This window comes from Carlito syrichta, unplaced genomic scaffold (genome assembly GCF_000164805.1).
Source record: "Carlito syrichta isolate Samal-C Ts95f unplaced genomic scaffold, Tarsius_syrichta-2.0.1 Scaffold119772, whole genome shotgun sequence".
Taxonomy (NCBI): Eukaryota; Metazoa; Chordata; class Mammalia; order Primates; family Tarsiidae; genus Carlito; species Carlito syrichta.
In genome coordinates, this window is record NW_007063868.1 from 538567 (window position 1) to 562184 (window position 23618).

The following is a 23618-nucleotide window of genomic DNA, read 5'->3' on the forward strand; positions in this document are numbered from 1 at the left end:
GGTTCGAGACCCGCCTGGGCAACTTGACGAGACCTCATCTCTACAACAAATCAAAAAAAAGTAGCCGGGCGTGTTAGCGCGCCTGTAGTTCCAGCTACTTGGAAGGCTGAGGTGGAAGGATCGCCAGAGCCCAGCGGGTTGAGTCTGCAGTGGCCGGAAGCGGCCACTGCACTCCAGTCTGGACGACAGAGTGAGACTCTAACTCAAAAAAATAAATAAATAAAAAATAAACATATCATGTGTGTGGGAGAATTTAGTTTTGTTCTAAACAGCCAGCCACAGAAGAACTCTATTAAATGAGAGTCTAATTTGCACAACTTTGAAAAGTGAAACAGCAGTCATAGGTCCCATATGATAAAGTACTGAATGAATAGCCCCAAAGCCCTAGAGTTCTGAAGGAGAAATAAGCCCTGGACGAGTGGCAAGGAACCTTCCTAGGTGGGTAGGGTTGCAGCTGAATCCTGGAGGAGAGACGCTCAGATGCAGGGCAGCTGCAAAAGATTGGGGTGGGTGGAGTGTCGGCCGAGAGGAAAGCTTATGTGGAAACCCCTCCTTAGGACTAATAGAGGAGAACGTTTGAGGTGGATGTCAGTGATTGTAGTGTAGCAAGGTTGCTGGCTAAACTAGAGTTGTTTTTTTTTAAGGAGTGATGATAGTAACTTCAGTGTCTATTACTTTTAGTATTTGCAGAATACTGTCACACATGTTACTTCATTCGTTCTTACAGTCCAGTGAAGGGACAACTTGCTATCATTATCTCTGCTTTGTAGAGGATACAGAATTTCCCGTGACTTGCCCAAGGCCAATAATGCTAGTATGGCCATAAAGTGGACTGCAGCCCACCTGGCTGTATCTTAAGGACCCCCGCCTTTCAGACACTCCTTAGGAGTGGGTCCTAGCCAGGGGAGAGACAGGCGGAAAGTAATGGGACATAATGTGGTATTCCCTGATTTTTCCTAATTGGGCAAAAATTACTAACATCCTCTTGAAAGCTCAATGTTTGACGTGTAGGGAAGGAGTTTAGGTACTAGTATGAATGAATCTGGCTTTATAAGTATTAGAAGAGATTGTGGAATTAGTGCTTCTCATCCTATGTATATATTCAGTAGAGTTGTATATGTGTGTGTTTAGTGAAAATTTATTTTTGCCCGGGCATGGTGGCTCACTCCTGTATTCCCAGCACTTTGGGAGGCAGAGGCAAGAGGATTGCCTAAGCCCAGGGGTTCGAGACCAGCCTGGGCAACTTGATGATTCCTTGTCTCTACAGTAAATTAAAAAATTAGCCAGTTGTGATGGTACGCCTGTGGTTTCAGCTACTTGGAAGATAGAAGGAGAAGGATTGCCTGAGCCCAGCAGGTTGAGGTTGCGGTGGCTGTGCCACTGCCCTCCAACCTGGGTGACAAAGTGAGACTGACTCAAAAAAAAGTCTATTTTGTTTAAAAGATAGAAACATAAGCAAGTGTCTGTCGTGCTGCTAGATTGAGCTCAGAGGATATGTGTTCTCGATTTCTTCTTTACCTGAACGAGAGATCAGCAGGCACTTTAGAATTCCACTTGGATGCTAGCTAATCTTCTACCCTGCAGCATCCTGTAGATTGTATTCTATAGCTGGAAGTGACTTCAGTGGCCTCTAAACTGAATTCCCTCACTTTGTAGACATTGTAAGTCAGAGAGAATATGTGACCAGCAAGGCAGTGCCACTGGTGTAGCAGATCTCCTCGGCCTCTCTCAGTTCCCAGGGTCAGTGCTCTGTCCAGCACTGCAACAACTTGGAGAGTTGTCACCACGAGGCAGCTGCAGGGTTGCTTTGGGCACCTGTGGAGAAGAGGGCATGGGGAGTATCAGGGCAGCCGAACTCCCCAGAGACACCCCCCCCCCCCCCCCAAACACCGCATCAGGAACTCTCCCCTGTGTCTTCCTCTTCTGTCCAAAAAGGAGGCCAGATCAACTCCAGGAAGCATTTGTTTTCTCTTTTCCATTTCTGGGCTCTGACAAAAACCCGGCTTTTGTAAATTATTCCATAATTCTGTATGTCCTGATGCCCTACAGAATGTAACTGACCCAAACTCAAGGCCAGGTGGGCAGGGCCAGGATCTGGGACTAGCTTTCCCTTTCCTCTCTAAGCGTTTTGAGTTCATGCAGGGGCATTTGCCCAAGGCCACACTGCTTCTCAGAGGCAGGGCCTGGACTAGCTGCTCCTTTGAGTTCATGCAGGGGCATTTGCCCAAGGCCACACTGCTTCTCAGAGGCAGGGCCTGGACTAGCTGCTCCGACATTTTCAAAGGTGGTTGTTGAGTCCCATAATTCCTTCTCCTTTGGAATCAGAAAGGAGATGTGTTGGGATAGGGGTGTGGTTGATAAAGATTTGAGACTAACAGAGACCAGAGGACCTTGGGAAGGGGAAACAGGATCAGTGCCTGCAAAAAAACAAAGGAACACAGACTGTAGTGTGGGAGGGGAAGTGAAGCTTGTTAAAATGATTTAAAGGAGGATCAGTAAAAATAGGCATTTCCTCAGAGGAACTGTCTCCCTGCCTGCAGAACTCCCCTTGACAGTGAGTCACGTGAGTCTAATATTGATCCTTGTCCCCACATTAATGGCATTTCAGACTGCCCCTTCAGAAATGACACAGAGGACAGAAATGCACATGTTGCCTTAGGGAGGGACCCATGTCACACAAGAAATCTGATAGTAATTAATGGAGGCAAGACGGGGAGTGCTCTTTTCCGGGCAGAGTTAGCCACTCTCTGGTTGTGGCCTCAGAAGGTGTTTATTACTGAAAGATGCCCTCCTCCCCCAGCTCCATTGTGTTTAGTTTTCTCCATTGTTTCTTCTTCCTTTTGAGAAGATGAAGTTTAGTAATATAAAAATAGCTCTTTAAAAAAATAGAAACAATTCACCAGATGGAAACCGAGTCTCTTCCTTTCACATGGAAATGTGTGCTCCTTTTCCTGTATTCTAAGGTCTTGTAGCATAAAGAGGGTCAGCTGTGAGTCCTGGTTCACCACAAACTAACTGGCTTGCACAGATGACGTCATCTCTCTGAGCTAGTGTGTCCTCATCTCTAACATGACAAGAATAACACTTATTGTGTAATGCAGGGCTGTTGTGAGGATTAGATGCCATCACAGCAGTAAACCACATAACAGAGAGAGGTGAACACTATATTTGTTCAGAAAATGGCAGCTGAGAAGTTTTAGATTTTGGGAGCCCTGTAGTTTATATGACCAGCTTGTTTCTCTGGCTTTGTGCAGTCATTATCACATCTTGAAATTAATTTCTTGTGATTACTGCTTGTTAAACTTGCCCACGTATTGTGCCTTAAAACATTTGAGAAGCCCACTCTGAAGCAGATAGAACAAAAGATGTGGGAATTTGGTGTACTTGAGTTTTAGTCTTGGTTCCTACTCTCCCTCCCTGTATTGCGCCACCAAAATGCCACCTAACCTCATTCTATCTTGTTTGTTGTTATTTTGAGGCTTGTTGGGTTCTTGAGTTGTGTGCAGGTCCTGAGTAGATCATCCTTAGCATTTCGGGCATGGCCGGTCAGCATCTATACGTGTGATGTGGCATGACTTCTTCAGCCCAGGGAAACATGTTTGGACCCTATCACCAGCCTCCCCCCATCCACACTGTCACAGCCCACTTTCATGTGGAAAACATCTACATATTCTACTGAGATTTTATAGAGATTTTATAACAGAGGTGTGGAATGTCTTTTATGTGTTTCCTCTTTGTGAGAGGACCACTTTCTCTACTGCAGTCATGTGAGTCAGACTTAAGTGATAGTTTGAGATCAGGGTTTCAGGATAATGTCTGAAAGAACAGTGGTCATGTCATGACAGATGGAGCCTGGGAAGGTACCAACAGCCCTCATCTATTTCTTATCTTTTCCTCCTTTAGCGCTTTCCAATTCCATCTGCATGGTTTCCCTCACCCCTAATTTAGGAAATAATTCTTTCCACCCTCTTAGAGGTGAACCTATGAGAATGAATGTTGTAGTTAGAAGAATGTTTCACTCCTCCTTGCTCTGCTGTTCTCAGCATGAAGGCCCTTTCTTTGTGATGGAAACAGCACATGTAGGTGGATCACTCACTCACTATCTCACTAGTCAGGTGCAGAGACTGACAGGAGATGAGAGGAGAAGGACCCTGAACAGCAAAAAAGAAACGTCAGAAGCTCCTGCACCAGAATTCACAAGCCTTTCCTAGAGGCAGTTAATCCCCATCCCTCAACTTTGAACAAAGTTTTAACCGGGAACTTCATTAAATTCACCTGGGTATGAGAACGAGCAACAACTTGAGTAGCCACTTTTTCAGCAGTGAGAAATGACAGCTGATCCAGGAGATGAAAGGAAAACTACACGAGCATATGTGAGAACCATGTGCAGAGTTTTGTGACTCCTTGCGGGGGAGGAAGTCGCCCTGCCCACCTCATGCAGGACAGTACTGATTCCACATGCACCTCTCTTCCTCTAAGAAAAGAAGGATAATGAAGACAGCATTAGGATGCTGAAGAGTGTACCTTTCAGAGAGCACCAGTGTCAACTTAAGCAGCTTCTGTAGAATCAGTCACAGAATTTTAGACTGAACCCCTTTTTGTTTCATACTTGTTTTTCCTACCTCATTAGATTGCTTGATTTTGATGTAATGTTATCACCTGGCATAACACAAACAACAAATCCTAGCATTTTCCACATATCTGAATTTTATTAGTTTTGACATTTCTGAAGAGAAAATGTCCCCCCCTTTTGGGGGGCAAGATGTAAGGAAAGCTACATAATATTATGAAAAACTTAATGTTTAGAGACATGTCTTCTTTGCTTTTATGGCCCGGTTCTGCATCTGTGGACTCAACTGGTTGTGGGTTGAAAATATTCAGGGGGAAATAGCAAAATAACAGAAATAACACAAATTTTAAGAAATACAATGCAACAACTATTTACATATATTTTATGTTGTATTGGTTGTATTTATTTTGCATAATTATGAGATAATTTGAAGTATATGGGAGGATGTGCATAATTTATATGCAAATACTATGCACCATCTGATATCAGGGAGTTGAGCATCCAGGGATTTTGGTGTCTTCAGGAGTCCTGGAACCAACCTCCTGTGGATACAGAGGGATGACTATATTTGAAAATAGAATTTGCTGCTTGTGATAGACCTTTGCTTGTAACCTTATTTCCTCTGAGTCAAAGCACATTCATTCATTCTTCTATTCTTGCTTGTCCTTTTTTGTAGGAAAAAAGGAAGCATAAAAAATAATAACAATCTAGGCAGGGCATAGTGGCTAATGTTTGTAATTCCAGCATTTAAGAAGGCCAAGGCGGGTGGATTGCTTGAGCCCAGGAGTTCCAGACCAGCCTGGGCAACATAGTGAGACCTCATCTCTCCAAAAAATTTTAAAAATTAGCTGGGTATGGCAGCGCACACCTGTAGTTCAGCTATGCAGGAGGCTGAGGGGGAAGGATCTCCTGAGATCAGAAGTTCAAGACTGTGGTGAACCTTGATTGTGCCACAGCACTCCAACCTGGGCGACAGAGTGAAACTCTGACTTAAAAATAATAATAATAACAACAATCTAAGACTGGGCAAACTTAAAATGGCTATTTGCTATCCAAGTAATCTTCCTTTCAGTTGTTTTTCATCTATCAAATAACTGAGGGAAAAGCGGGAATGGACAAGACACTAAGATTGAGCTAGCTACACCCTTACCTGGGTGTGCTTGGGTTCCCATGCACCCGATTACTTTTCCCCTATGAGGCCAGATCCCAGCACACACCAAGGCCAGCTCATCTGCAGGCGCTCAGTTCACCCTGTGTATACTCTGGGCTCAGCACTGAACTGGAGACCCTTGAGAATGTAGCAGAAGTATAAAGCATCACCCTTGCTTTCTGAAAGCCAACAGTCTAGTTGGAAATAGTAAGAGCAATATATGAAACCATAGCTGTTTCAGGGAAAACTTTAAAACTGAATTTTTCCCTTTGCTCTCACACCACAACAATCATCAACACAGAAGAAGACTTTTGTGACCAAATGTGGGGGTTTCTCCCTATCACCAAGCAGCAGACATCAGCTGGATGTCTTCCAATTCAATTCCAGCACTATCTACCTGGAGATAGTGTCCGAGCCTGCAGGGTGAGGATTTATTCCCAAGACTTACTTCCCCTTTTCCCCGTCACAAGTCCAGGCCTCTGGAACTTCTGACCAGCTGGCTTCAAGTCAGGGTTCCCACAACCCTTTTTTAGGTTCAATTAATGTGCTAGTGTGGGTCACAGAACTCAGGGAAATACAATTACCAGTTTATTAGAAAGAATATTTTAAAGGATACAAATAAACAACCAGGTAAAGGGATGCATGGAGCAAGGTCTAGAAGGGTCCTGAGCACAGGAACTTCTATTCCCATGGAGCTGGTGTTTGCCACCCTTCTGTCACATGGATGAGTTCTTCTTCACTTTCCTGTCAGCCTCCGTGTGTTCAGTTCCCCAGAAGCTCTCCGAACCCTGTCCTTTTTGCCTTTAATGGACATTTCATTGGTTATTCATGATTGAAACATGGACAACTAGCTGGACACAGTGACACACCTGTAATCCCAGCACTTTGGGAGGCGGAGGCAAGAGGATTGCCTGAATTCAGGGGTTTGAGACCAGCCTGAGTAACATGGCAAAATCTTGTCTCTGCAATAAATTATTAAAAAAATTAGACAGGTGTGATGGCACATGCCTGTAGTTCCAGCTACTTGGAAGACTGAGGCAGAAGGATCTCCTGAGCCCAGCAAGTCGAGGCTGCGGTGGCCGTGAGCATGCCACTGCACTCCACCCTAGGCAATAGAGTGAGACTCTGACTCAAAAAAAAAAAAAAAAGAAAGAAACACAGACAACTGTGATTGGACCAAAAGCATATGATCTAAACCCAGCAGGGCCTGTCTGTTGAGATTCTTCTTAGTCTCTCTGTGCAGCATTCCTTTCTCTAGGGTGTGGGGCAGAACCCACTGTGGAATGAGGGTCTTATAACCCACAATCAGATTAGAGTCTTGCCTTGGGCAGGTGAAAGGAGGACAGGAGAGGGTCAGAGAGAGAAGACAAGGTCAGAGAGAGAAGGGATTCTGTTTCCTGAGGCCCAAAGCTCCCCAAAGTTATAACAAAGGACTGTAACAGTTGGTATGGGAGTTGTGAACTGGGAACTGTGGATACAAATCAGTGTATATGTAATGACAATGTTACAATAGCAAAAATAGCTTCTGAGCTCTGTGATCCAGATTATCAATTGTGTGGAATTATGAGAAAGGGTGAGCTGTGAGAATCAGAATGGTTGGAAATGTTTCCAAGAAGGAAAGATGGCGCTTGCCCTAAGCCGTGAAAGGTGAATGAGGTGTGGTGAAGTGGACAAGAGGACACTGGGGAGCCAAGACTGTGACCACCAAATCGGCCAGGCTGATTGCATTTTTCTTCAAGCAGGTATGTGCCTCCTAGAGGTGTCTTGGTGAGATGGTGACACCAGCTCAAGGTGCCACCTCTACTAGAAGGGGAGTGAAGTAGAGAGGGGGGTGGGAAGGATGGAGCCAGGCAGGGAGGCCATGAGCTTGGTGTTGATACAGATAATGGAGGTCCATTGAAAATTGTGTATGCAGTGGGCCCTTGAACAAAGCAAGGGTTAGGGGTACGGTTGAAAATCTGCATATATTCCCCCAAAACTTTACTGACAGCCTACTATATTGTCTTACCAATAACACAGTTAGCTCATATTTCATATGTGATATGTATTATATACTGTATTCTTACAATAAAATAAATTAGGGGAAAGAAAAAAATGAATTAAAGGAAGGGAAGATATATTTACTATTTATTAGGCAGAAGTGGATCATCTTAAAGATCTTCATCCTCATTTTCATGTCCAGTAGGCTGAACAGGAGGAGGATGAAAAGGAACAGGTTGGTTGTGCTGTCTCAGAGATGGCAGAGGTGGAGGATGTTTAGGAGAGGTTGTAGAGACAGATTTACTCAGTATCACATTATGGAAAGGTGCCACAATTTCTGGGAGTTTTTTTGTTGTTTTTTTTTTGCTTTTTTTGTTTATCTAAAAATGCTTCTGTATGGTACCAATTCTTCCATCATCTGCTTTATTTAGCTTCAGTGCCCATATCATATATGGAAGGGTCTATATCATAGAAGGAGTCAAAAGTGGTCTTGAATAATTGGAACCTTGGGAACAAATGCCAATTTGTATTCTGGCACTGCTGCTTCTGCATCTTGTTACACATCATCTGGCACCTGTTCAGAGGCACTCTCGTCTCCATCAAGTCATCTTCTGTTAAGTCCTCTTGTGTGGTGTTTGTTAGTTCTTAAATTTCTCCAAGATTCACATCTTGAAAATCTTCACCCCCTGCCCTTCACATTTTTTTTTTCCCCAACCATATCCACAACCTCTTTTCATGGTTTTCTTGATTGGCTTCGTCATACATTCTGTGAAGTCATGTACAACATCTGGACAGTTTTCTCAATAGGAGTTTGTTTTGGGCTTGATAGCTTTCACAGCTTTTTCTATAACAATGATAGCATCTTCAATGGTGTAATCCTTCCAGACTTCCATGATGTTCTGTCAGAGTTCTCTTTCATAGCATTGGCAGTCCTTTCTAAGTGTCTTGTATAATGAGGCTTAAAGTTCCTTATGACCCCCTGATCTACAGGTTGATTTAGGGTTGTGTTTGGAGGCAAGTAGACCACTTTCAGGCCTTTGGTGTTGAATACATGGGATTCTAGGTGGCCGGGGACATTGTCCAAGTCAAAATAACTTAAAACCAGTCCGTTAATGACGAAGAACTTCTTGACTTCAGGGACAAAGCATCAATGGAACCAGTCCAGAAAAAGGGTTCTTGTTATCCAGGCCTCCTCCTTGTACAACCAAGAAAGTGGCAGTTGGTGTTTGTCTTTTTTCTTTTAAGGCTCAGGGGTTAGCTGCTTTGTAAATAAGGGCATCCCTGATCATAAATCCAACTGCATTTGCACAAAACAGTAGAGTTAGCCTATTCCTTCCTGCCTTCAATCCTGATGATCACTTCTCTTTCTTACTAATGTCCTTTGTGGCATTTTTTTTTCTCCCCAAATCAAGGCACTTTTATCTGCATTCAGAACCAGCTCAGGCAGATAAACTTCTCCTTAACGATTTTTTTAGATGACACCTGGCAACTTGTCTGTTGCCTCTTGGTCAGCAGAATCTGCTTCTCCTGATACCTAACAAACTGCTTGATATGTACTGTAGATTGAGGTCTGCAGCTGCTGTAGCTGCCAAACCTCTTTGTAAAATTATAAAACCTTCCTTCATTGGCATTCAATTCTCCAGCTTTAGCTCCTTTACCTTCCTTTTGCTCTGAGTTGTCATATCCTAACTTTACGTTTTCCTGAATTATGTTAGTCTGTTGGCACTACAGCACTGAACATAAAAGTTGCTACAAGATAGATAGGTATTTCATAGAAAATGCAAGGTCTTCGTGCCTGCTGTTGTAGCTGCAGTTAAGGCTTCATCAGTTTTCTCCCCCCTCAATCTTGAAATGGCAGCTATCACAGCTGCAGACCTCAATCTACAGAACATACCAAGCAGTTCAGCCTATTTATGGTAAGGTCGTGACTTTTCTCTACTTCTTGGGAGCACTTTTCAGCATCCGTAGTGGCACATCATGTGGGTTCCATGGTATTATTCACAGTAAACGTGATGAAAAATATGTCCAAACCTTGAGATCATGCTTCACTGTGATGCATAATTTACTGAAGAGACCAAACGGAGATGATTAGCATCATAGCATTTTTTAAGTGAATACTCACCATACTTTTGATCTCCCTGCAATAGGAGGTGGCCTTAACATTACAGTATTACAATACAGATTGTCATTAATTTTTTGCAGTTATGACTTAATACTGCATAGATGGTGCCACTTACAGTCTGTGTGTAAGTTTTGATAAGTTTTTTACTGTATGATATAGATTTGTGTTATTTTATGGCAGTAAATGATAAAATAGACTAGCATCTACATACATTTTATGCATTCATGGCATACCTTTTTGTTAACTTTTTCAGTGTTTCTAGGCTATGCCATGCTCTGAGTTTTTTGAAATTGTTGCAGATCTCAAATTTTCCAGTGCATTTCTTGAAAAAAAATCCACATATAAGTGAACCCACACAGTTGTCCATATTGTTCAAGGGTCAACTATGTATCTGTGTATCGACTATATATAGTCGATACACACACACATATATACACATATATATAAAATAGGTGTAGTAGAGATACATATATACCATGAATATATCTACTATGTGTATGTTTTGCTTTATTTAAAATGTACACCTTTCAAGGACCTCTTAAATTTTTGATATAACTGGGTAAAAGGAAGAAGCATTTAGGGTATTTAAATTAGACTATTCTCATTTAAAAATTTTTATACCTTTTTACTTAACCTCCTCCCCTCCACACCACACTCTCAAAACCACCACTTGGAAATTCTCTTGATTTGGTGGTGTATTCCCTGTTTTCATTTTGAGCCAACCTTAGGAAATGGCCAAAACAAGCAGGTGGCAAACATTTAAAACAATCAGGAAATCCTCACAGGTGTGTCGTGCATCTCGAAAGATTGTATGGATGGTAGCAGTAGCGCTGAAATGCTTGATGAAAGTTGGGTTCTCTCTCCTCTAAACTCCCAGTTTCTATGTGCATTTGTAAATTGTATAGCTTCAAAGATGAAAACAAATCTCTAAAGAGGAATTGGTTGTCATTCTCTTAAGTAAACGTTTCCCTTCTGCGGCTGTTGCTGGACTGAATGAGCACGTGTGTATTGATGCTCTGGCTTGGGTGGGAGAGTGCTGCACGAGTGGGCACATGTGACTCTGGGCAGTTAACTCGGGCTTCATCTTCACCTCTGCTCTCCCATATCTAGCCTAAACCCACTAAGGGACGAATGCGCATCCACTGTCTGGAGAACGTGGATAAGGCCCTTCAGTTCCTGAAGGAGCAGAGAGTCCATCTTGAGAACATGGGGTCCCACGACATCGTGGATGGGAACCACCGGCTGACCCTTGGCCTCATCTGGACCATCATCCTGCGCTTCCAGGTAAGGGACTCCAACCAGGCTTGCACAGTACTTAAATTGACCTCTCAGGTATGAGCATCCTCGAGGAGCTGGCCTCCCCATTCCAGGGAGACCAGGTAGGCCAGTTTTTTTAAAGTACATCTCAGAGTCAGGCATGTGGAACTGGGTGTCACATCCAGCCCTCAGGGTTTAATGCTGCCCTGGAGGCATTTGGAGGCATGTGGCCGCTACTAGGTCCTCTTGTGGTTTCACCAGTTCCAGATAGTCTTAGCTCTCCTGTCATGTAAGTCTTGGTAGCAAGGGGGTTTCCAGGCTGTATGTAGCCCACCCACCACATCACGGCATCTACACTAAACACCTGGTGTCTGCTGCTTGACTTTTAGGACCAGAGATGCAAGGATGTGGCTGATGCTTGGTTTTAGCACTAGACTGTCTGAATGTCACCAAACCATGGCATGTATTATGGAATATTTTTAGGAGCAGCTGTTTGGCGTTATGGCACTTGTGTGGGCTCCCTTTATCGCCTTCTCATTTTCTCTTGGCTGTGAGGAAGCAGTCTTCAGGGGAGAGGTGCAAAACCCTTATGTTTATCTGAATTAATGATTTTATGGATTTGTTATACTTGAGGAGGACAATTCTAAGTATAGAAGTATTTTAAGTCAGAGGGATTCGTCCAGTTCCTTCAATTTATGAAGCACCTGAGTCCCCAGAGAAGTTTGGAGTCTTGCCCCTGTTTACACAGCCAGTCAGGACTGCCGTGGGTGCTTCTGACCCCTTCAGAGAAGGCGTTCAGCATCTCTGGAGTGTGAAGCATCACTAGCCTGATACTGATTCTTTCTCCAGGTGCATTCTTCGTGCTCATATTTTTCAATTAAAACTGGAAAGGCAGGAACAACTTAGTGTCAGGTTACTCTGCAAACAAATATTCTAACAGTCTTGTCTCCCTGGTGACTGTGTTCTCTGTGCGTTTCCTTCCTGCTCTGCCCCATTTAGGAAAGATCTGCTTGAATTTTCTGGGTAAACAAAAACCTGACACTAAAAGAGAAGAAGAAAAATCAAATTATAGCTTTCTTTGTTTTCTCCATGAAACTCTGAAGTCAGCCTTTAGCCAATCTCGTTTCCTCCTCACTTCCTCTAGGATTGGGTTTGAGATACAGTGTTTGGGAGGAAGGATCAGGGACAGAAATGGAGTTAAGGAAAGAAATGACTCCTTGACTGGCTGGTTCCCAGGCTGGCCGATCATCTGATGCCATTGGGAGGGCCTCTTAATAATTCAGGTTCCTGGAGCCCAGCCCCAGTGATTCTAATTAAGTAGGTCTGAGGAAGGAGCCACTGTTCAAGATGAGCTTGTTAAAGGAGTTAATTACAACAATCAAGGATATTTTTCCCCCCAGACAGAACTCTTATGTAGGTTTCTGTCATTTATTTCCTGAATGATTTGAAAATGGAGTAGCCGTTGGATTCACTAATTTTGCTCTTGTGTCTTATGGCAACAGAGGTGAAATTAGCAGGATGCTCCTTGAGCTTCACCCCAATTTTGTGGAGTAAAACATTGCATTTCTGTTGCCTTTGACCTGCAGTAATCAGAGCATGGAACAGCATACTGATTGTGGCTTGTCTTGACAGAGGGTCAGTGCCCATGTCAGAGAGCTTGCTCACACAGCCTTCTTCAGGGCTCAGCATGAACTGTGTTGAATCATTGACTAATTAGCTTCCTGCCAGCTTGCTTGTTTCTATACTCCAACCTGTAAATGCTGACGTGTACTTTCCCCCTTTTCTCTGAGGCAGGAGGCATAGGCTGCTGATGTTACTGCGGGGCCTGCAGTATCAGCGTCTTATGTGACTCAGCTTCCTCCTGCAGCTTTATTAAGTCATCACTCATTCTACAAATATGTACTGATTCCACGTCAACCAAGGTCCACTTAGGTTTTGTCTCCCTGGCAAAGCTTCCCTGTGTATCTACAAAGATTTCTCCTTCCTAGCTCCTGAATATACAGTCTTATCTCAAGTTGTGTGTGTGTGTGTGTGTGTGTGTGTGTGTGTGTGTGTGTGTGTGTGTGTGTATATCTGTATGCCCTCCCCCCAGCATGTGACCTGCCCTATATGTGCTTAAAGATGTCTATTAAAAACTGATGATGATACACAGGTGTTATGCTGCTACCCCTTTGAAAGAGAATAAAAGATGGTGTGAGAAATTGGAGTGCAAATCTTTGAGCCTGCCTGGTTTAAATAGGGAAATGTCTTCATTTCAGAAGGGTAGGTTTGTTTCTATGTGAGCAAATCTGGAGATAGATTCCCTTCCTCACACAGGAGTATAAGAAAGCTGAGGGGTGACTGTGTAAAGTTGCAGCCTGCCCTTACTAGTGAGCCCCAGCCTCACCCCTAGAGTGAGAGTTGTACTTTCACATTCCCTTTTTGCACATGAGCTAATGATCCTAATAATAGAGACTGGGTTTATGCAGACTCAGACTTTGCATTCTTACCACAATTAAAAGTAGAGAATTTTGTTTTAAAGTGTAGTTATTTTCATTCCTAGGTGTTTTCTCCAGTTGGGAGTTTCTAATTTTTTTTTTTTTGAGTTAGAGTCTCACTCTGTCACCCAGACTGGAGTGCAGTGGCTGCTCCCGGCCACCGCAGCTTCGACCTGCTGGGCTCCAGAGATCCTTCCGCCTCAGCCTTCCGAGTAGCCGGAATTACAGACGCACGCTACCACGCCAAGCTAATTTTTTTATTTATTGTAGAGATGAGGTCTTGCCTGCTCAGGCGGGTCTCAAACCCGGGGGCTCAGGCAATCCACTTACCTCAGCCTCCCAAAGGCGCAGGATTACAGGCTGAGCCACCGTGCCCAGCTAGTTTCTAATTTTTTGACCTCATGATTATATATTTTGCTCTCCTTTTGTCTCTTCAAAAAGAATCCTGGAAAGTATTTGTAGGTTGAGTGGAGAGAGGTTAGATAGGGGCAGGGAGAGAAGCTTGGAATGGCCACAGCTGGAAGGTGATGGATGACCTCCTGGCCAGCACCGCCCACTCCCAACCCCATCCCACATGTTATTGCACGAGAGGAAGCTAAAAACAGAAGGGTATTTGGAGCATTTGTTTAAAACCACATAGCAGGCCCAACTGGCTCCTAATTCAAGAACATATATGGTCCTTTATATGAGTGCGGCACCTCAGATTCGTCATCTCATTTAAGTGTGTAAAAGTGCTGTGAGGTGGCTGAGAAACTCGCCCAAGGACACACAGTAGGTAGTAACACCTCAATTCAGACCCAGGAAGTCTAACTTGGTGCCAGTAGACCAGGCTTTATGTGTAATGCTGGAAACATACTGCCAGTGAATAGCTTATAAAAGCAGACCTTAGAAGCACAGCACTTATGCACATTCTTTCAGAGTTTGGGTGTCTTCATCAGTGAAGGTTGCACCCTGGTGTGGAAAATGTCTGGTTATGAAAAACTGAACTTAATATATTTCTAGGGACTCAAAAGGTTCATGATGTAGTAATGAACCACAGTGCTAGCTCATAGCTTGAAAAATGGGCTGTCTCAGGGGACAGAAATGATCTCTTACAGGTGCTGGGGAGTCACACAGGTAACTAGTCTTCTTCCCTTCACCCTTATCTCTGTGCAAAGTAGGAAAGTAGTTCTGGTTGTGTTTCTGAAGTGATGCCTGACTTCAGGAAGCAGTTTTCATGGACAGAGCAGACAGCCTGCAGAGCCAAACTTTGATCTCAGGTTTATTCTTCATTACATGCAGACCTGTTCTTCAGTGGCTCTTTTTAGACAGCTGACCCATCTCTTCGTTTCCTCTTTGTTTGTAAATCTTAGATCCAGGATATCAGTGTGGAAACTGAAGACAACAAAGAGAAGAAATCTGCCAAGGACGCACTGCTGTTGTGGTGCCAGATGAAGACAGCTGGGTGAGTGTGAACTCGAAGGGTATCAGGGCTGCTGCTTCCAGGGCCAAGTTCCACTGCAGTCATCACTTAGGAGGTGTTGACAGGCATCTTTTCCACTGCTTCCATTGAGAAGTCTTGTTCACTTGTAAGCAGTTGACATGTTGACTTTTCAGCTAGCTCTCAGAATGGAAGGAGTTCTGATTTATATCTTAGACCTATCATATCTCCACAATCAGTTTCCTTCTCTTTATTAAGGAAGCTCCAGAGAGCATTATATTTTGAATTTTAAAACCCTGGAAGCATTTTTAGGAATTAAATCCATGATATTTTAAAAATACAGTTGTGGGGGGAAAAATACAGTTGTGGATTTTCTCCTTCCTTTAATTTCTGCTATTTGGGGGGCTTTGTACAGTAAACTTAGAGTTAACTTTTTATATTACCTGTATCAATTTGCCTTTTATTTTTTTCATTGAAATCTTAGTGAAGATATTTTTAGAGAACTACATAATTTTTGTTGCTCACTTCACATCGTCAGGTCTCAACTGACACTAAGCCTTTAGAGTTCTCACCAAGACTGGGTGTGGTGGTTCAGGCCTGTAATCCTAGTACTTTGAGAGACTGAGGCAAGAGGATTACTCGAGCCCAGGAGTTTGAGACCAGCCTGGGCAATATAGTGAGACCTCATCTCTACAAAAAATCAAAATATCAGCTGGGTGCTCGCCTGTAGTCCCAGCTACTTTGGAGGCTGAGGCAGAAGGATTGCCTTAGCCCAGGAAGTCAAGGCTGCAGTGAGCTGTGATCATGCCACTACACTTCAGCCTGGGCAACTGAGTGAGATTCTGACTCAAATCAAATTGGTTTAGCGTCACAGGTACTTATTGAGAAGCTATTTTATAATAGGTAATCAGAGTTTCTGTCAGAACTACTTTAAGTATAGATACAACTGTAATGAACATGAAATATGGAAACTATAAAGGGCTTGTGCCCTCATAAGGGAGGGGTCAAGTCAGATTTGAACCTTTAATCAATCACAGATAAAAAGTTACTAGTAACCAATATGGTATAAAATAGCTGATTCAGTGTGAGTAAATTCCAAGCATAAATTTTTCAGTGGGATACTTGTTTTTTCAAAAGCTCATTCAATTAAGTGATAGCATGGAAGAAAGCAAGCTGAGTGTCATGTGAACAGATAGACTGACTGCTTCTTGTTCCATAAGTAACATGTGAATACAGGGCTCAGTGCCTGCAGATCTTGGTGTCCTTGTAGGTGGCATAGATCAAGCCAGTGGAAGCAGAGGACTCCAAAGTTTCTAGGTTATGGTCACCTTTTCCTAAGTAGGAGTGTGATGTTTTAAATCTAAGAGACAGTTCACATCTTTTGTGAGATTAAATTACCAAGCAAGATGATATTCTGTTTTGTTTTAATTTTTTTTGAGTTGGATTCTTACTCTATCGCCCAGGCTAGAGTGCAGTGACACACTCCCAGCCACCCCAGCATCTGCCTGCTGGGCGCCAGTGATCCTTCTGCTTCAGCCCTCCAAGTAGCTGGAACTACAGATGTGCACTACCATGACCAGCTAATTTTTTGTTTATTGTAGGGAACGAGATCTTGCCAAGTTGCCCAGGCTGGTCTCGAACCTGCGGGCTCAGGCAATCCACTCACCTCGGCCTCCCAAAGTACTGAGATTATGGGCTGAGCCACCGAGTCTGGCCTCTGTTTTTATTTTATAGCAAGCTGGAGTCCATGGGCTATTGGTACCAGCTTGATTGTCCTTATGGATAGTCAGTGCCTTAGGTTTCACAGTGCTTACAAGCATTTTTAACATAGCATTTGGCAATTACCTTTATTTGCTAATTTTGTTGCTGTCTTTTGTGCTTTGCCCTTGGCAGGTACCCCAATGTCAACATTCACAATTTCACCACTAGCTGGAGGGACGGCATGGCCTTCAATGCCCTGATACACAAACACCGGTAAGTCTGTAAAATCATGCTAGCAACCCTGGGTTGGAAGGTTGCCATTCTTCTAGAGCAGATTGCCTTAGATATTGCACCATGGTGGAAATTCCTGCATTCCACTGAGGAAAATATGGGATAATATGTACATTCTCACAAACCAGCAGGTTCGCCCATTCTCATCTGCTCTCTTAATAAACTTTAAAGTGTTTGTTCAAAAATCAGATTTCATTGTGCGACGATTACATGGCATTTTTAGAGTTTTACTCCACTAAGCAGTTATTTTAGCATCTTTGGAGTAATTCTCATGTCTCATGGGTCACGTGATTTCTTTTTAAACCATGGTTTTTGTGATGTCTCATTATTGTTGTCCTATACAGGCCTGACCTGATAGATTTTGATAAACTAAAGAAATCCAATGCACACTACAATCTGCAGAATGCATTTAATTTGGCAGAACAACATCTTGGCCTCACTAAACTGTTGGACCCCGAAGGTAAGGACTCGAGGGATAATAGGTGGGACTTTTAGCATCTGTAGCATCCAAGTGTTGACATAAGATCCGCTTTGTGTCCGTATGTTTCATATGTACAACATGTTTTGGGGATTACTAAAGGAAAAGATGTTTAATTTTGGCTATGGGAATTTTTTGAGTATTTCTGGAAAGGGTGACATTTGAAAGAGCCCTGAAAGTTGAGTATGATTTAAACAAAGTCTGAAGAAGAGAGCATGCAGGCAGAGAGTCTTGCATGAGTAAAGGTGTGGGACCAGGAAAGAGGAAGGTGTGTTTGAGGACTAACAGTTAAATGAGAATGGTTGATGAGGGTACTAGCAGGGAATACCACTGAGAAGAGGGATGGGTCCTCTGCCAGCTAAAGCCTTTAGAGGCTAGTCAGCAGGCCGTATTGGGAAGTCACTGAAGGTTGTTAGCAGCTGTGCTGAAATGAATACTTGGTTGGCTGGTATTCATCTTACAGTGTGGGCATGTTGGTTTGGGATGAGTAGGTTGGAGGCACAGGGGTCTTGTTGGGAAGCTGGGCATTGTTTGCTTGTGAATAAGAAAGAGGTTAAATGAGGAAGGTGCATTCAGAAAAGGGGGGTGTGAGAGTGGGTGAAGGACTCTCACTCACAGTCCTTACTCTTTTTTTCTGAGTTGGAGTCTCACATCCATCTTCTCAGTGGTATTCCCTGCTACTACCCTAAACAACCATTCTCATTCTCTAGAGTGCAGTGGCACACTCATGGCCTCCGCAGCCTCTACCTTCTGGGCTCAGGGGATCCTTCCACCTCAGCCGTCCAAGTAACTGAAACTACAGACGGGCACTACGACGTCCAGCTAATTTTTTGATTTATTGTCTTGCCAAGCTACCCAGACTGGTCTCAAACCCCTGGGCTCAGGCAGTCCTTTTGCCTCGGCCTACCAAAGTGCTGGGATTGCAGACTTGAGCCACCATGTCCAGCCCACAGTTCTTTCTTATGGCTGACCACTTGGAGACTTGTAGGCTGACTCCATCCCATGCTCTGCGTGAAGCTCATCTCTTTTCTGTGAGTCCCTGCATGACTGGAGCCAGCCTACGGAGGGCCGTCCCCCTAGGTCGTAGCTCCCTTGCTTATTAACAGAATCCTGATTCCAGGTTTCATTTCATCACGAGCTCTCCTAGATACTTTTTCTAATTTTGAGAAGCCTTTAAAATACCAGAGAATTTGTTTGTAGTGCAGGAGGTTTATAGATCCTCTCAGCTATGAGCAAACATTAGAGAGAGAGAAAAGCTGTGTGTATGTGAGTGAAAGTTTAAAGTTCTTATAAATATAGAACAGGAAGTTTAAGTCCCCAAGGGCAGATCGAGGTCATGAGGCTGCCAAGCAGGCTTCTTGCTATTTTCCACTGCATCAGATTCACTGATATGTTCGCTACAGGAAGCTGAGATAAAATTATCTTTGTACTAACCCATTAAATGATTTCTCCATGTAAACAAAGAAGGAAAATTCCTTGGGTTTTAATAAATCTTGGTGTTTAACCCCTACCTGTCTGTGGAAAGGAATTTTTCCTTAGCCCTAGCTCTTTGTGCTTTGATAAATAGAACCTTTTTTCCTTCCATAGTGACACAATTTTTAAAAACTTGCTTATTAGTTAATCTTTCTAATCACCACCCAGTATGAAAAGGAATTGATGGTCCCCAGATTACAAGACAAGGAGCTAAAAAAGGCAGGTGATATCACTTACCCTGTGGGTTTGATCTTGCTTACTAGTTGTCTAAAGCCCCAAAGAGCATCAGTCAAAATGTACTTGTAGACAAGTTAAGTAAAAAGTTTTGCTTGCTTGTTCCTTTCAGTTATGTAAACATTTTTTGTTGATTAGATTGGATCCAGAACTGGCACTTTTTCTTCTGGCTGTCTTCTAATTCTTCTTTTCTTTGGTGAGGCTGAGCAGACGGGGGAGCCTTGGGTTAGGAGCAGTAACTGTGATTTGGCCCTTGCTGCCATTGGCTGCCTTGGTAACCCCAGGCAGGGAGCGTCCCAGCCTTGTGCCTTAGTGTTCTCATGTTTAAATTAAGAGAAGCCATCTTGCAGCCTGGGCAACTTGGTGAGACCTCATCTCTGCAATGAATCAAAAAATTAGCCAGGCATGGTAGCGCACACCTGTAGTTCCGGCTACTTGGAAGGCTGAGGCAGAAGGATCGCTGGAGCCCAGCAAGTCAACGCTGGGGTGGCGGTGAGCATGCCACTGCACTCCAGCCTGGGCGACAGAATGAGACTCCAACTCAAAAAAAATAGAAGCCGTCTTGCTTTATCCAGGGCTGTTGGAAGGATAGAAATGAAGATGTATGTTTAAGTGTGTATTGACAGAGAGCCTGATATTGGAAGGATAGAAATGAAGGTGTATATGTTTAAGTGTATATTGACAGAGAGCCCGATATATCTAAGAGCTATCCTGTGTGATCTCTTCTCAATCTGTCTCAAGTTGAGTGCCTCACTCCGTAACGCCATACTTGAAAGACTTGCCACGTTTATTCATTTGCTCCTTCTCTCAATAAACATTTATTGACTGCTCCCTTTGTGCAGGACATCACACTAGGAATGCGGGAGGTGGAGTGGTGTAGGGCTTGCCAGGACAGGCTTTACACCCTTAGGGACTGAGTCTTGCAAGGCAGATAAAACATGAATAAAATATGTTAATACCTGGCAGACAGTAGACTGTGTCTTTGTGTCTCTATCCAAAATCCTTAGGGAATAGTGGAAAGAGCCAATAATTCCAGCTGTGGGGATCATAAATGGTTGTGTTGGGGCAGTAACGTTTGAAATGAACCTTGAAGGATAGTAAGAAAGTGATAGGGTGGGGAAGGCCATTTCATTTCAGGCCAGGGGAAGCTATGAGCAAAAAAAGGCGTATTGTGAGGTGTGTATGGGGAGTGGTGAATAGTCTAGTTTGGTTCAGAGTTAGTACCTAAGAAGAAATAGTAGGTTATAGAATTAGAAGTATCTAGAGTAGATCAGGTGCCGGTGGCTTATGCCTATAATCCCAACACTTTGGGAGGCGGAGACAAGAGGATTGCCTGAGCCCAAGGGTTCAAGACCAGCCTGGGCAACTTGGTGAGACCTCGTCTCTACAATAAATAAAATTTAAAAAAAAAGAATTTTGCCGGGCATGGTGATGTGTGCCTGTGGCTCCGTCTACTTGGAAGACTGAGGCGGAAGGATTGCTTGAACTCAACAGGTTGAGGCTATGGTGTCCGTGACACTACACTACAACCTGGGTGACAGAGTGAGACACCAACTCAAAAAAATAAATAAATAAAAGAAGTGTTTGGAACAGTGGTTGGCATTTATAGGAAGCCCAATAAATATTTAAGAAATAGATGGATGGACAAAGGGGAAGGAAAGTTAACCAGATTCTAGAGTGCTAAAGGGCATTTACTTTATCCTTCAGGCTGAAGGGCACTTTGAGTCATTTTGAGCTAGGAGAAAATGTGTTCACAGCTGTACTTCTGCAAGATCAGTCTGGGTGCACTGTGTGAACTGAGTTGGGTAGTAGGGAAAGCCAGTGAGAGAGCCATTGTTTTGAATTGGTTTTGTGACCCAGAGGGTATGAACCATGAGTAACAACAAGGATTCTCTAAATACAGTCATCGAGACCCAGGCTCGGTGACTACCTGGGTGTGGGTAACAAGAAGATAAGGATGTCCAAAGACTAACTGACATGGGAAGACGCAGGTACCATAGGCAGAAATGAGGACTCAAGAAGCACAAACCCAGTTTGATGGGATGGATTGGGAGCAGGGAGAGAAACATGGTGTCTGTAGAGGGCATTTTATTTATTTATTTATTTTTTTGATTTGGAGTCTCACTCTGTCATCCAGGCTGGAGGGCTGTGGCACACTCCCAGCCACCGCAGTCTCAACCTGCTGGGCTCAGGCGATCCTTCTGCCTCAGCCTTCCAAGTAGCTGAAACTACAGGCATGTGCCACCATGCCTGGCTAATTTTTTTATTAACTGAGGTCTCGCCAAGTTACCCAGGCCGGTCTCGAACCTGCAGGCTCAGGCAGTCTTCTCAACTTGGCCTCCCAAAGTGCTGGGATTATAGGCGTGAGCCACCGCGTCCAGCCTGTAGAGAGCATTTTGGTTTTTTTTGAGTTGGAGTCTCACTGTCACCCAGACTGGAGTGCAGTGGCCGCTCCCGGCCACAGCAGCCTCGACCTGCTGGGCTCCGGCGATCCTTCCACCCTCACCTTCCAAGTAGCTGGAGCTACAGGTGCACACTACTACACCTGGCTAATTTTTATTTTTTTTATTTTTTATCGTAGAGGTGAGGTCTCACCAAGTTGCCCAGGCAGGTCTTGAACCCACAGGCTCAGGCAATCCACTCACCTCAGCCTCCCAAGGCACGGGATTATAGGCTGAGCCACCGAGCCCGGCTTAGGGAGCATTTTATAAATATTCATATTATAAAGGAATTAATGAGATGACTTTATCCACCATCCTTACAATTAATGCATTAATGACAGACCTCTCAAGTGCCAAAAGTAAAGATACTGGGCTATTCTGTGTTGTCCACCAGTCGTTCTTGTTTTTCCTACCTCTGGGGTGGGGCACAGAAGCAGCATACTGAGCAGAGTCTTTTCTGGGTTACAGACATCAGCGTGGACCACCCAGATGAGAAATCCATTATCACTTACGTGGTGACTTATTATCACTACTTCTCTAAGATGAAGGCCTTGGCTGTTGAAGGAAAACGAATTGGAAAGGTGAGCTCACACCAATTTTTAAGTTGTGAGGCTTAAAAATTAAGGTTCATGTCTTACTGCACTGCCACTGAGCCCCTCGTTCTCCCATGCTCTCATAAAGTTTGCCAATTGCATCTTGGGGCGGACTCTCAGATGGCAGGGAGGTCGGCAGAAGCTGCTTCATCTCAAAGGGTAACGGTGATGGCTAAAAGGTTTAGGAAAGGATTTGAGGGGGATCTCAGACCCAGAAACACCCCTCCTTGCAGCCTTTCCGGAAAAGTGGATGTTAGACATCTGATTGGTTAATGCCACGAGTGTGATATCCTACTTACACAGTTAGAAAGGCCTCAAGCATTCTGCATTTTCCTGCTTGTTTGGCTGATGTTCACCTGTCCTACTTTTGAAAACCCCTCAGACTAGGGGACGTTGCCCTCTTAATGGAATGGAATGGAAAATTCATGGACATTCATGGACTGGTACCAAGCTAAATGGAGCCCTTTTAGTTTCTCTAGGAATTTCGGAGGTTAGGCCACAGAAGTCATTCAGAAAGTCTTTGCCTGAGGGTTGGGAGGTTTCTGAACCCATTACAGTTGAGTTAAGCTGTCATTGCTCACAAATAAGAGTCACAGTCTGGATGCGTATTAGCAAATGGTTCCTTGAGGTAAAATGCTTGTGCCAAAGTGAGGTTGAACTGGTTCAAGGCCAGTCATTCCATGTGCAGGTACTTGTGTAGAGCTGCAGTCATGTTTTCTTTACATGGTGATACGATCTTTTCAGTTTTTCTAACTGTTGTTTACAGGTGCTTGACAATGCTATTGAAACAGAAAAAATGATAGAGAAGTATGAGTCACTTGCTTCTGACCTTCTGGAGTGGATTGAACAAACCATCATTATTCTCAATAATCGCAAATTTGCCAATTCGCTGGTCGGGGTTCAGCAGCAGCTTCAGGCATTCAACACTTACCGCACGGTGGAGAAGCCACCCAAGTAAGATGTAGTTTGTGATGCAGGACCATTAATACAGGAAGGGGCATCGCTGCGGCCAGCAGACCTCTGTTTTCTGGCCTCTGTGGTCTTGTCTCACCAGTGTGCTGTCTTACTCCTTTCCATCTGATTCTGTGTTGCTGAGATTCATGATCAACCATACCCTCTCTGAGGCCTTCCCAGTCAAAGTGTGTTTCTCTTGTAAAGCGTACTTGAGAATCCTAAGAACTGGTACAGGTCCCCAATCCCTTATCTAAAACCCCTGTGCCTACTATGTTTCAGGATTTCATATATTTTGGATTTTAAAAAAGTAGCACATTGTGTATGTTTTATAAGATCCCGCAGGTGGGTCTGAGTCAGTGCCCCATAATCAGGCCCGCTAAATATCTAGCAAAATGTGTTAATAGTCACATTGTATTAGAAAAGGCAGTAGTTTTAAAACACTTCAGATCAGGTTTTGCTACCCCCCCAAAAGTATAA

The 23618-nt window shown here is 43.7% G+C and overlaps 1 protein-coding gene across 2 annotated transcripts in view; it reads left to right on the forward strand.

Annotated features, from left to right (window-relative positions):
• Nucleotides 1-23618, forward strand: part of SPTBN1 (spectrin beta, non-erythrocytic 1) — a 168996-nt gene that overhangs the window by 92436 nt on the left and 52942 nt on the right. For both annotated transcript variants that reach the window (XM_008047968.1, XM_021707515.1), the window contains exons 3-8: nucleotides 10933-11106; nucleotides 14909-15000; nucleotides 16870-16950; nucleotides 17313-17428; nucleotides 22063-22175; nucleotides 22954-23141. In XM_008047968.1, the coding sequence (XP_008046159.1) occupies nucleotides 10933-11106; nucleotides 14909-15000; nucleotides 16870-16950; nucleotides 17313-17428; nucleotides 22063-22175; nucleotides 22954-23141 (764 nt within the window). The remainder of the gene's footprint in view (nucleotides 1-10932; nucleotides 11107-14908; nucleotides 15001-16869; nucleotides 16951-17312; nucleotides 17429-22062; nucleotides 22176-22953; nucleotides 23142-23618) is intronic.